The sequence below is a fragment of the Brachypodium distachyon genome, chromosome 3 (assembly GCF_000005505.3).
Source record: "Brachypodium distachyon strain Bd21 chromosome 3, Brachypodium_distachyon_v3.0, whole genome shotgun sequence".
NCBI lineage: Eukaryota > Viridiplantae > Streptophyta > Magnoliopsida > Poales > Poaceae > Brachypodium > Brachypodium distachyon.
Genome location: NC_016133.3, coordinates 42,636,305 through 42,648,444, shown reverse-complemented (window position 1 = coordinate 42,648,444; position 12,140 = coordinate 42,636,305). Strand labels below are relative to the sequence as shown.

Sequence of the window (12,140 nt, the reverse complement as noted above, 5' to 3'; positions counted from 1 at the left end):
GGCCGATGGGGTCCGGTTCTGTCTGGTTCGCAGTTTTATTTTCGTGCGTGCGTGCATCGGGAGGGGCTGGTTTTTTGCCCGTGCGTGCGGTTCGCGTGGAGCGGGAGGCACGGCGGACGGACGTACGGAACTGTGAATTAAGGAATAACAGAGATTATCCTCGGAATTAATGATTGTTTTGTGCATATATCTCCCCGGCCAACTAACTAATATGCTCGAAACGATCGATGTCTCTAATTTCTGTTTCTTTTGAGACATAGTCTGATCATGCATGTACGGTAGTAAATTTGCAGCGAGCATGATATGTGCATATGCAGCCTAGCCGCGCCGGCCTAGCTAGCTAGGGAGAGAGCAGGACGCGGGACGTACGACGTACGTACGTTGGCTTAGCTTGCACCGAACGGCAAAGCACAAAAGACGATTCCATGCATCACCGCTAGTTAGTACTACAGCGGTGTTTTCGTGCATCGCGGCGCCCGAAACGTGCCTGTCACGTGGCCACCTACAACGTACTACGTGTCGCCGCGCGCCGAGAGAGCTGCTGAGGATACATATCGCGCCGCGCGCCGCCGCCGCATATGCAGCGAGCGGTCGCGAGCTAGCTAGGTGCCGTGTGCAGCGGTGCATGGAGTAGTACGCATGATGATGAGGACACGATCGAGGATCAGATATAGGCGGCGCGCCGGGGAGTACGTTACGTACGCAGGTAGGTGGAGCGGCCCCAACTACCCTTTCGCCACCTGGCTGCACGTGGATCGTTCATCCGGTGATCCATTCGTTCTGGATCCATCGTGTCGCGTTCCGCCGTGGGCAAGATATATACGATGGCGTATCGTATAGGTGATCGATATGCCAGTAGTAATATACCAAATCGTTGGAAATAATGGAGTAAATTAATTAGCATGCGTGCGCGATATATGTATGTAATAATGTAACCAGCTGACACCCGTACACCGTTAACACGTCACCTCGATCGTGTCCAGGGGTTCTGCACGTACTATACTCCGTAATTCTGCTCGCAAGCGGCGCGATGCATACATACTCATACTAGTCATACATACATGCTGCCACGTACGCGAGTACGTACTGTCGGGTTGGCACGGACAAGACGGCTCCTATTATTCGTCTCCTTTTCTCTTCTTCAGTTCCAGCACCAAAAGGGAACGCGGATCAGCGAAAGGCGAATATATATGGTGTCCCGGTGGCAGCACAAGTTGACCATATCTAAGCTACCACATGAGTACGTACAGTACGTCAAGGACGATTACGTGCACTCAATCTGCAGGCCGTATCCTGCAGGTCAACTCCTGCAATGCAAATCGTACTGGTCCTTAAACCGAGGCCATGCATGTGTACTCTCACAAGCCAACAGCCCCTTTGCTTCCCAGCCGGGCCAAATGCATGCACACACTTTATTCAATTACGCGATGACGAATTTTGATCGATCAATTTTTAAAAAGCTAGCTACAACACCTTAACTCCAAAGACAAAGAGAACAATCCCTCGTTCGTTCGAGACAGACTATATATATATCCCCAGCCGCGTGAACGCCGGCCCCAACAAGAATGCATGATTATATTGAAAGGTCGGTGGCATGGATCAACAGCGCAGCACAGCCGCAAGGGTGAGATATCATCATCGTCATCCAAAAAGAGTACGTGTGATCATTGAACCCGTCACGTCAAGGATCAGGGTGCCAGCCGACCCAATTAAACCGTCCGCAGGGCGGCACCAACAAGATCTTGGACTTGGAGTGGGATCTGATTGGCTGCAGGATGGCTGGATCTATCCGGCCATCTCCCATTTGCAGTGGTTGGAACTAATCGGAGGTATTCTATGCAAACCATGCTGTCATTCTTCTAGTCTCCTTCTACTCTGACCTTCTCGGTTTCTTTAATCACGAGTGCTATTAGTAGTAGTAGTTGAAATTAATTTTATGCCCACTGCTCTCCCGCTCGAGAATGAGTGGCAGACGAGAGTTCTATACGAGCTTCCTCCATTCGAAATGGCCTGCGCTGAGCTACTCCGAAACTCCGAGCATTATTGTTTGGTCCGACGTCAGCCTCAACCAATGGCCGGCTTACCAAATCTTGGCACTCGATCTACAGTATTCTTTTCGCAAGATTCCCTTCACTCTAGTTCAATCTTTCCTGGCCAATGTTTGTTCAGACAAGACATTGTCCTGGTCTGATCCCTGGCGGTCAAATTTGGCACACGCCGGTTTCTTTTTTTCATTTTAATGGCGGGGCAGGAAAATCAAACAAACGTGGCCCAAATCGTGATCTGCCACAAATCACGGGCTTATTTATTAGCCCAAATCGTGCCGTGATTGCGGATCAGACAGCCCGTCTAATATGGGCCAGTCCCAACTTGTCCCATTGGGCCCTTTTATACTCCTTCACTTCACGTGAAAAGAAGAAGAAACCCAACAAGAACCCCATGCGTCTTCGAGCCGTGCCCACGCGACGCATCGTGATCTGCAGCATCTGCTTCTTCTTCCAGCTCCTCGCCTCCCCCTCCTCCCGCTTTCCCAACCCCCTGCCCCGCCGCTTCCCAGATCTCCCGGGCGGCGCCCACCCCCCGTCGCGCTTCTCGCGGCGCTCGTGCTTCGGCGATGGACGAGTTTGTCCGCCAGGCCGAGGCGTGGGCGGGCGAGGCCGAGCGCTGGATCCGCCAGCAGCCCCCGGAGCAGATTTACGTCGCCGCCGCCGTGGTCGCCGTCACGATTCTGGTGCTCCTCGCAGGTGATGTGCTCAGACCTAAGCTAGGCGTTCTCCCCGCAGTGCCTCCTTGCTCCCGGGGTCCTCTTGAGGTGCTGCGTTCGATCCTGTATCTGTGACTCCCGCTGCCCTAAGGTACTTGATAACTGGCTCGCGTGTGGTTCCGTTTTTCGACTGAGAGCGTCGTAATTGTTTGAAGTTGTGCGTTTCATGTGTATCTGCTGTTTTTTGAAGAATGAACTAGCTGTGGATGTGGAGGAGCGGTTTGCTGTAGCTTGATGTCACTAGGTTCAAATAATTGAGTCCATATCTAGAATCAAACTGGGGGCTGCTCTGTAGGTAGTACAATTTAGCTCATACCGGGGCAGCAAGTACTAGCAGTTACTGTTTAATTACTGGATAAACAACATAATCTATAGTATGGATGCAGTAGTATGTCTGTATTATATGCATGCTGTGATGAATTGGCAAGTTTGGGATTGTGCACATCCTTACTTCTTTTTATTCTGTTGACTCAGAATGGAAACAGGGATGTTGAGACTGTCACTTAAATTTCACACTTTGGATGATCTAGAGTTTATGCTTTGCAATGGCCCATAAGTTGTAGCAAGGCAGTGGTGTGGAGTTCTGTCGAAAATGTGTGTGTGTGTGTGTGTTCAGACTTAAAACGCAGAAGGGACCGGTCCTTTTTATTTACAGTTATTCAAATGTGTCATGTTAGCACTTCTTAGTTTATATATCATGGTTCACCAAAAGATGTAAATATGTAGGTTTCTGCTCTTGTGATTATAATTCTGGCGGTGCTATGTATGCTGTAATTGACGAGAAGTGCATATTTGATTTTGTTTTAACAGCTTCTTGTCTGAAATCCTCAAAATCAAACACCATAGTGCTCTCTGGGCTTAGTGGAAGTGGTAAAACTATACTCTTCTACCAGGTAATCATCTGCTCCAATTGTTCCAGCTGTATAAGTTCTATTTCTTTTATGGCAAGTACCCTTTCCTGTGTAGTGTACATGTATTAAAATGCTGGTGGATGAACTTGAAATCATATAATGCTACCAGAGTAATGGCCATGCATATCTTGGTTTGCAAATTTGATTGCTACTCCCTCTGATTCATATTAATTGTCTCAAATTTACCCAATTATGGATGTATCTATGCCTAAAAAGCGTCTAGATACATGTAATATTTCGACAACTATTATGGATCGGAGGGAGTAGTTTTCTATCTGTGCTGTCAAGTTTTAGAAGTTAGTGATGAGTTTATAACGACTATTGTAGCTTTACTTCCACTCTGATTGCTATCATGTTTTCTGTTGTGTCTCTTCCCTTGCCTTTATTTTACCGTATGAACTTGTATCTGATGCTTATATTGCACGCCTGCACAGGGAATTATTTTGATGGACCAAGACTAATTTTTATTTCCTTTTCTTCTTTTGTTATTTACTTATATTACCCACGAAGCTAGTAAACTTGTTGCCTCCTATCATCTTTTTGTCTGTGCTAATCTTGCTTTTCTCTTCCTTTTAGCTTCGCGATGGATCATCACATCAAGGGACTGTGACATCGATGGAACATAACAATGATACATTTGTGCTGCATTCAGAGCTTGAAAGGGTTAGGCGATCTTTTGGAGATGAATCTTTCCTACAGCTTGATATAAACATGCATTTGCAGACTGAAGACTCGCTACTTGACTTTGCTCTTGTTCTATCTGCAGAAAGGCAAAATAAAACCTGTTCATGTTGTTGATGTTCCTGGTCATGCAAGGCTGAAACCCAAGCTTGATGAATTCCTCCCTCAGGCAGCTGGGGTTGTTTTTGTTGTGGATGCTCAGGATTTCTTGTCTAGCATGCAAGCTGCTGCAGAGTAATTTTTGCTGACTTCATTTCTGTTCTGAGGAAAATTTATTGTTTTTGCTCTGGCTAAGTGTTGACGATCCCATCACATTACAGGTACTTATATGACATTTTGACGAAGGCAACTGTAGTGAAGAAAAGGATTCCTGTTCTGATATTCTGCAACAAGACAGACAAAGTTACAGCTCACTCAAAGGAGTTCATCAAGAAGCAGCTGGAGAAGGAAGTGTATGGCTTATTTTTCACATGTAACACATTTGCGTAATTAGAAACCTATAATGTGCCCTAATTTGACATCTAAGTAAAGATTGTGAATTTATGGTTTTGCCTCAATTTACTTCGTCTTGAATGTGCCCTATTAGTTTTGCATTATGCTGCACAAAAGATTGCATACTCATATGTTATATTCATAATCCATTGATCCTGAAATAACCAAGTTCATCCAATGACACATTCAACTTAAATCTCCTATTAGAGAGCATGCCCCAACAGTCTGCACTTACTAGCTATAAAGCAAATCTAAGATTATACAAGGCTGTAATATGTGCTGATTTTGTTATCTGTAGCAACAAGCTTCGGGAATCGAGGAATGCCATATCATCTGCTGACATCACTGACGAAGTCCAGCTTGGTGTCCCTGGAGAGGCATTCAACTTCAGCAAGTGCCAGAACAAGGTGACAGTCGCTGAAGGTGCTGGTCTTACCGGCAGTGTTTCAGAGGTGGAGCAATTCATCCGCGAGTATGTCAAGGCCTAGATTCATCCCATCCTGATACAAATTAGTGTTTATGTCTCTGCAAAATTGCTGTCCGCGTTGCCAGACGTTTGTTGGCGTGATGAACAAATTCACATCGCTAGCTTCTGACCGGTGCTGCCTCTGAACATGATCTGTTATAAAAACTATAGGTTCTGTCCTGAATGTGTGGTTTTCACATGATTATTTCATGAGTTTCAAAGGGAACACAACAATCTCTGTAGTAATCTGCCATGCTCCAAAAGGTGCATAAATGATTACAAAACTCGTGGTTATTCTATCCCGTTTTGTTGTTTTTGGCCGCTAACTCAGCAAGAAACCAGTAGTTACAACATGGTGGGATTCAAACTGAGCAATGTGCATTGGCTGAAACCGGCAATGATTACAAAAGTCCTGATTATTCTAATCGACGCCGAGATCCTGCAATAGTTCATCCCCAAATAAAAGAACTGTGCAATTTGTCCAACAATGAGTAGTGCAATTTCTCCGTAGTAAGTATTGCACTCGGAACGGAACCCCGAGCGTTCCTCTTATAAAATACCGGCAGCGGATGTACTCAGGAAGTCAGGAGTAACTAGGCAAGATCGATGTCCGACTCCTGTTTGGTGCCGTTCAAGCTTCACTACGCGGAGACGAAGAAGAACCTCTCCCAATTAGGCGATGCCGTCCCCTCCGAGGTCGTCTCTGCCGGTGGGCACCTCTGGAGGATTAGTTGCTACCCTTGCGGGATCGATGACGACGATGACAGCGACGACGGGGACGATGACGCGGCCGAAGATTACCTCGGGATCTACCTCGAGCTCATGAGCAAGGCCAGCGCCAGAGGCGTCAAGGCCGTCTTCAAGGCCTTTCTCATGAACAAGAAGGGTGAGCCATCTTCTTCTCATGCCGATAGGATCATGGAGGTTTTCTCATCCGAGAACTTGTGATGCTGGGGTTGGCCACGGTTTGTGAAGACAAGGGACCTGGAGTCTCGCTACGTTGTCGACGGCTGGGTCACCATTGTATGGGGGGTCATGGTCGTGCGCGACGACGACGATGGCCCTCCTCTCATCATGCCGTGCTCCGACATCGGGACCCATCTTGGCCGCCTCCTCGACTGCGCCGAGGACGGTAATTCCGACGTCTCCTTGGTCGTCGGCGGTGACACGTTCCCGGCGCACCGGGCCGTGCTCGCCGCCCGGTCGCCGGTCTTGGGCTCCATGGCAGAGGCAACCATGTCGACCATCATCACGCTCCAAGACATTGAGCCTGCGACATTTAAAGTCTTCCTCCGGTTCATCTACACCGACACCTTGCCTGACACGACTCCTATCGAGATGTACAAGCATCTGCTTGCCGTGGCCGACCGGTATGCAATGGATAGGGGCTGGATAGGCTCAAGCTCATGTGTGCCAAGAAGCTGTGGGATGGTGTGTCCGTGGATACAGTGGCGGATACTTTATCGTGTGCCGAGACATACAGCTGCGCTGAGCTGAAAACCAAGTGCATTGCTTTCTTTGCCGAGGAGGAGAACTTCAGGGAGGCCGTGTTAACGGATGGTTTCGTTGCGTTGGTCCACAAGTTCCCAGGAATTATTGCTGAGCTAAGGAAGAATGCTACTTCCTCGAAAAAAAGGAAGAACCCCGCTAAGAACTAGAGGGATGTAGCTGTCCTGATGCCCGTGTACTTGTTGCAACTTGTGAATTCAGGTGTTCATGTATGTTTTATGTCACCTGGTATTTTGATATCTTTTCAAGCATATCCTGTACGAATTTTATGAGCTTGGAAATCCTGCATGGTAGCCTAATCTGGGGCTTGCGAAAGAAACAGCTTCTATTTTGACGCAAACAAAACCTAGAAGTAGGCATTCTTCCTCTTGGCCGTTGATAAGTATGTCTCGGTCCATCTCCTGCTATATATTAGGATCTTATTATTTGCATATTGGTGTCACTCTTCTATAGGTTTATTGATTGTTGCCGTTCCATATTGTTATCAATCATCTCGACCCATTCGTACAGTACATCATGGGAAGTAATGCAGAGTCCTTATTTGTTGAAGTACTACTCGTTGTTTTGTTCATTTTTATGAAATTTGGCATTCTTAATGCATGTTTGTATATGGAATAAAAATGTTGGTTTCTCCGTACGTGTCTTGTTTCGTTTGTCAGTCTGTCAATTCCTCGATCCAATGATCGATCGTTCTTATTTCGTTTATCAAGTCCTATATCTAATTCTGGAGTTCCCATTGATTCACCTGACGAGAGAGAATGTTTGTTGGCGTGATGAACAATTCACATCGCTAGCTTCTGACCGGCGTTGCCTCTGAACATAATCAGCTGGTATAAAAACTTTAGGTCCTGTCCTGAATGTGTGGTTTTCACATTATTATTTCATGAGTTTCAAAGGGAACACAACAACTCTATCGTAATCTGCCATGCTCCAAAAGGTGCATAAGTGATTACAAGACTCGTGATTATTCTAGCCCGTTTTGTTGTTTGTGGCCGCTAACTCAGGCAAGAAAGCATTCATTACAACATTGGTGAGAATCAAACTGAACAATTCGCTGCATTTGCTGAAACCAGGAATTTTTCGGCTGATTTAAACTGAAATAAGTTTTTAAGAAAGCTATAGAGCCTGGCCGGCGATTGGCTCCTTGACAAACTAGCTAGATGGTGAGAAGCCACAGCCACAGGGCGCTGGCCGCGAGCGTGTGCATCCTCGACAAAATCTGATCAGCCGGAGTTCACAAAACAGCTGATTCATCTGCGGCCCACCGCCGGTTCCTGAAGTCCATCCTGTACACGCCTGCCTCTGGAAAGTCCCTGCCCACGCCGAGATCGTGCAATATTTCCTGCCAAAAAACCAAAAAAGGACTGGCAAGCGTCCCCCTTTTATAAATACGCACCCTGAGATAGATAGATACCCCGACGAGTAAAATAACGGCAGCATACGTACTCAGGACAGGACTAAAACTAACCAAGATCACGATGTCCGACTCCTGTTTCGTGCCGTTCAAGCTTCACTACGCGGAGACGAAGGGCCTCTCCGCCGACGACGCCGTCATCTCGGAGGTCGTCTCTGCCGGGGGTCACCTCTGGAGGATCAGATGCTACCAGCGCGGCGACGACGAAGACGACGATAGCGACGACGACGACGACGCGGCCGAAGATTACCTCGGGATCTACCTCGAGCTCATGAGCAAGCCCAGCGCCAGAGACGGCGTCAAGGCCGTCTTCGCGGCCTTCTTCCTGAACAAGAACGGGGAGCCGTCTTCTTCCCACAACGAAAGGCTCGTGGAGGTCTTCTCGTCCGACAACTTGAAGTACTGGGGCTGGCCACGGCTGGTGAAGCGAAGTGACCTCGAGTCGCTCTACGTCGTCGACGGCTGGGTCACCATTGCGTGGGGCGTCATGGTCGTGCAAGACGACCATGACCCTTTAACCGTGCCGTGCTCCGACATCGGGACCCATCTTGGCAGCCTCCTCGATTGCGCCGCCAACGGTAACTCCGACGTTTCCTTCGTCGTTGCCGGCACGACTTTTCAAGCTCACCGGGCCGTGCTCGCGGCCCGGTCGCCAGTCTTCAAGGCGGAGCTCTTCGGGTCCATGGCAGAGGCTACCATGACACACATCACGTTGCAAGACATCGAGCCTGCAACGTTTGACGTTTTTCTCAGGTTCAGAGCCTGAAGATGATGACACTCCTGTCGAGATGTACAAGCATCTTCTTGCCGTGGCCGACCGGTATGCGATGGATAGGCTGAAGCTCACATGTGCCAAGAAGCTGTGGGAGGATGTGTCCGTGGATACGGTGGCGGACACTCTGTTTTATGCCGAAACATACAGCTGCGCCGCGTTGAAAACAAAGTGCATTGCGTTCTTTGCTGAGGAGAAGAACTTTAGGGATGCAGACTGATGGTTTCGACGCGTTGGTTCATAAGTTCCCGGGGATTATCGCTGAGCTAAGGGAGAAGGCTACGAAGTAGCAAGCTAGAGAGATGCATGTCCTGATTGATGATTGGTTTGGCCTTTTATCATCTGTCAAACTTGAGTTCTTATTTCGTTAACTGGATCTAGTGATCAATCTAATCTATTGCAATTAACCGTAAAGCTGCAGCTAGCTGCATACTGTGATGGTACGTAGATGCGGCTGCTGATTCTATGGCTTGTGTAAATTTGGTACGGAGTAGTTCTTTTTTGGTTCTACAGCTAGAATAACTCTAGTTCTTTGTTGTTGCCTTCTTTTTTGCGGGTGTTATTGTTGCCTTCTTATTTGCCGAGACGTTTTCTAAAATTTGATGAATCCCGGCTATACACGAGAGGTCTATTCAAGTACATTGGCACGTCATCAGGGCTTAATGTGCTTTCATGTGATTTTTTGCCACGGTGACTGTTCGCTGTATAAACTTTCCGATGTAGGTGCATTTGCTCTACTATTTTTTTTTGTCTTCTTCACATGTCTCTACTCTTTGTACTCTTTTTGTAATACAATTCGCAATCGCACGGGTACAAAACGTCGCTGATGGCACGTTAGTAGTAACTCTAAAAAAAAAAGTTACATTTGATTTTAGGGAATATATTTTAGTTCTCTTTTTTTTTGAGGGCCGGCGCAGTACGAGATTTCGTTTCGCAAGGGCGGCCCATGTACACCCTTTGTATATCGGCAGCCCAACAGGCGATCGAAATTAGTTTTGGTTCGAGGCGCCCCAGAACAATCGGGAAGCCAATCCAGCCCAGTTCACTCCAGCTTCACAGAGCAGGCGGCGGCCGGGCGAGCAGGCGACGGGCGGAGGCAGAAGCAGAGGAAGGCGGACGGGGGCACTCCGGTGTGCGGACGAGGATCAGCCGGCGGCGCCTCAGCACCGGTGCCACCGCCAGCTGGCCCGACTGCTAGTGAGCGCCCTCCTCGGCTCCTCCGCTCCTCCGCTCTTCTCCTGCAGTTCCTTAGAACTCGTCGATTTGATCGTTTGTTAAATCTGCCTCTTCTCCCGCACAACTTCTTGCAGCCGCCGCTACAGCGGTCAATAGGGAGCAAGAGTGCTCCCGCAGCTGCCTGGCTCGATCGACCACCGCCGGCCTGGTCCTCTTCCTCCCTCCCGTGACCAACTGACCGCCGTCCTCCCGCTTACAGGATTGATTTTGTGGCACCGGAGATTTTACATTGGGTGAGTCTCTTGTGCAGCCTAGCATTCAATTGTGGACATTTGCTCCCTGATTCATCAAATGCTTCTGTCATGACTCATGAGTCGACTTAAAGTACCAATTCTTTATCCTTTACTTGCATACCATGTTTGGATCCATATTAAGGAAGTTAGCATTCCCATTGATCAGAGGAGAGGTACATGGTTATGGTCTGCTCCTTTCTCTCCCAAATACCTAATGTATGCACCTTTTACATTTACTTGTTTGATGCATATGAGAACTGGTATTACCCCAAGCTTTGCCCTTTTATTATCTCTGTATGTGACTATAAATATGCACACTAAGATACGTACCTAAAATACTGGCAGCCTACTCAGGAGTCAGGAGTGGTCAGACTAGCCAAGATGTGCGACTCCTGTTTTCTGCCGTTCAAGCTTCACTATGCGGAGATGAAAAAGCTCGCCACCGGTGACTTCGTCCAGTCCGATGTCATCTCTGCCGGTGGGCACCTTTGGAGTATTAGATGCTATCCACGCGGGAAGGGGGAGATGGACGATGACGACAGTGACAGCGATGATGAAGACGAGGTGGCGGCCGATTATCTTGCAATCTACCTTAGGCATATGACCAACGCTAGAGGCATCAAGGTGATCTTTGAGGCTTTTGTCATGGACAAGAACGGCGAGCCTTCTACTTCCCATGCTCGTAGAGTCGTGCATTTTTTCTCATCCAAGGTCTCCAAGTCCTTGGGCTGGTCACGGTTCCTAAAGCGAAGAAACCTCGAGTCGCGCTACGTGGTCGATGGGTGGGTGACGATTGTATGTGGAGTCATCGTCGTGCCCGACGGCGATCATCTAACTGTGCCGCCCTCAGACATAGGGAGCCAGCTTGGCCGACTCCTCGACTGTGCCGACGACGGTTCCGATGTCTCCTTCATCGTCGATCGCACGACTTTTGCAGCCCACCGGGCCGTGCTCGCCGCCCGGTCACCGGTCTTCAAGGTGGAGCTATTCGGCCCCATGGCGGAGGCTAGCATGTCGCACATCCCATTGGAAGACATTGCGCCTGCAACATTTAAAGTCTTCCTCCGGTTCATCTACACCGACATCTTGCCTGAGGATGACAAGCTCGAGTTCGGTGACGATGGTGACTCTCCTGTTGAGATGTACAAGCATCTGCTTGCCGTGGCCGACCGCTATGCAGTGGATAGGCTGAAGCTCATGTGTGCCAAGAAGCTGTGGGATAATGTTTCGGCGGACACAGTAGCTGAAACTTTATCTTATGCTGAAACATACAGCTGCGCTGAGCTGAAAACCAAATGCATTGCTTTCTTTGCGGAGGACAAGAACTTCAGGGAGGCCGTGTTAACTGATGGTTTCGTCGCGTTGGTTCAGAAGTTCCCAGGAATTATTGCTGAGCTAAGGAAGAAGGCCAAGGACTAGAGGGATTCCTTTCCTGATGCCCGTGTGTTGCAATTTACTAATTCAGGTGTTCATGTATCGTTTGTCACCTGGTATTTTCGTATATTGTCAAGCATATCCTGTACGTATGTGATGAGCTTGGAAATCCTGGCAGCCTAATCTTTTTGAACTCATCTTCTTATTTGCATATTGGTGTCACTCTTCTATATGTTTATATATTGTTGTGAATCATCTTGATGGCACGGTTACCTGCAATTGGTTCAG

At 48.2% G+C, this 12,140-nt stretch overlaps 2 protein-coding genes and 2 pseudogenes across 4 annotated transcripts; all 4 read left to right on the top strand.

Moving 5' to 3' along the window:
• Positions 1 to 1,579: 1,579 nt before the first annotated feature.
• LOC100835960 (signal recognition particle receptor subunit beta) lies at positions 1,580 to 5,540 on the top strand. Of its 2 annotated transcripts, none has more exons than XM_024462310.1 (6): positions 1,580 to 1,829; positions 3,575 to 3,657; positions 4,252 to 4,338; positions 4,442 to 4,590; positions 4,677 to 4,808; positions 5,147 to 5,540. In XM_024462310.1, the coding sequence occupies exons 1-6, from the start codon at positions 1,595 to 1,597 to the stop codon at positions 5,334 to 5,336; spliced, it is 876 nt and encodes a 291-aa protein (XP_024318078.1). In that variant the 5' UTR covers positions 1,580 to 1,594; the 3' UTR covers positions 5,337 to 5,540. The 2 variants fall into 2 exon arrangements, with proteins under 2 accessions (XP_024318078.1, XP_003574796.1); XM_003574748.4 differs by lacking the exon at positions 1,580 to 1,829 and adding an exon at positions 2,455 to 2,744.
• Positions 5,541 to 5,758: 218 nt separating this feature from the next.
• LOC100829009 lies at positions 5,759 to 7,132 on the top strand (annotated as a pseudogene).
• A 1,169-nt stretch (positions 7,133 to 8,301) lies between these two features.
• LOC100828708 lies at positions 8,302 to 9,299 on the top strand (annotated as a pseudogene).
• Positions 9,300 to 10,023: 724 nt separating this feature from the next.
• Positions 10,024 to 12,090, top strand: LOC100828405 (BTB/POZ and MATH domain-containing protein 1). 2 transcript variants are annotated; one of them, XM_003572370.4, is made up of 3 exons: positions 10,024 to 10,206; positions 10,320 to 10,478; positions 10,833 to 12,090. In XM_003572370.4, the coding sequence occupies exon 3, from the start codon at positions 10,860 to 10,862 to the stop codon at positions 11,895 to 11,897; it is 1,038 nt and encodes a 345-aa protein (XP_003572418.1). In that variant the 5' UTR covers positions 10,024 to 10,206; positions 10,320 to 10,478; positions 10,833 to 10,859; the 3' UTR covers positions 11,898 to 12,090. The 2 variants fall into 2 exon arrangements, with proteins under 2 accessions (XP_003572418.1, XP_014755790.1); XM_014900304.2 differs by having other exon boundaries at positions 10,824 to 12,090.
• Positions 12,091 to 12,140: the final 50 nt, after the last annotated feature.

Excerpts from the sequence above, each read along its gene's own strand:
- LOC100835960 (XM_024462310.1), top strand. The coding sequence starts at position 1,595 with ATGGATCAACAGCGCAGCACAGCCGCAAGGGTGAGATATCATCATCGT. Across the intron at positions 3,658-4,251 it reads AAACTATACTCTTCTACCAG|CTTCGCGATGGATCATCACA; the intron begins GTAATCATCTGC and ends TCTTCCTTTTAG. Across the intron at positions 4,809-5,146 it reads AAGCAGCTGGAGAAGGAAGT|CAACAAGCTTCGGGAATCGA; the intron begins GTATGGCTTATT and ends TGTTATCTGTAG.
- LOC100828405 (XM_003572370.4), top strand. The coding sequence starts at position 10,860 with ATGTGCGACTCCTGTTTTCTGCCGTTCAAGCTTCACTATGCGGAGATG.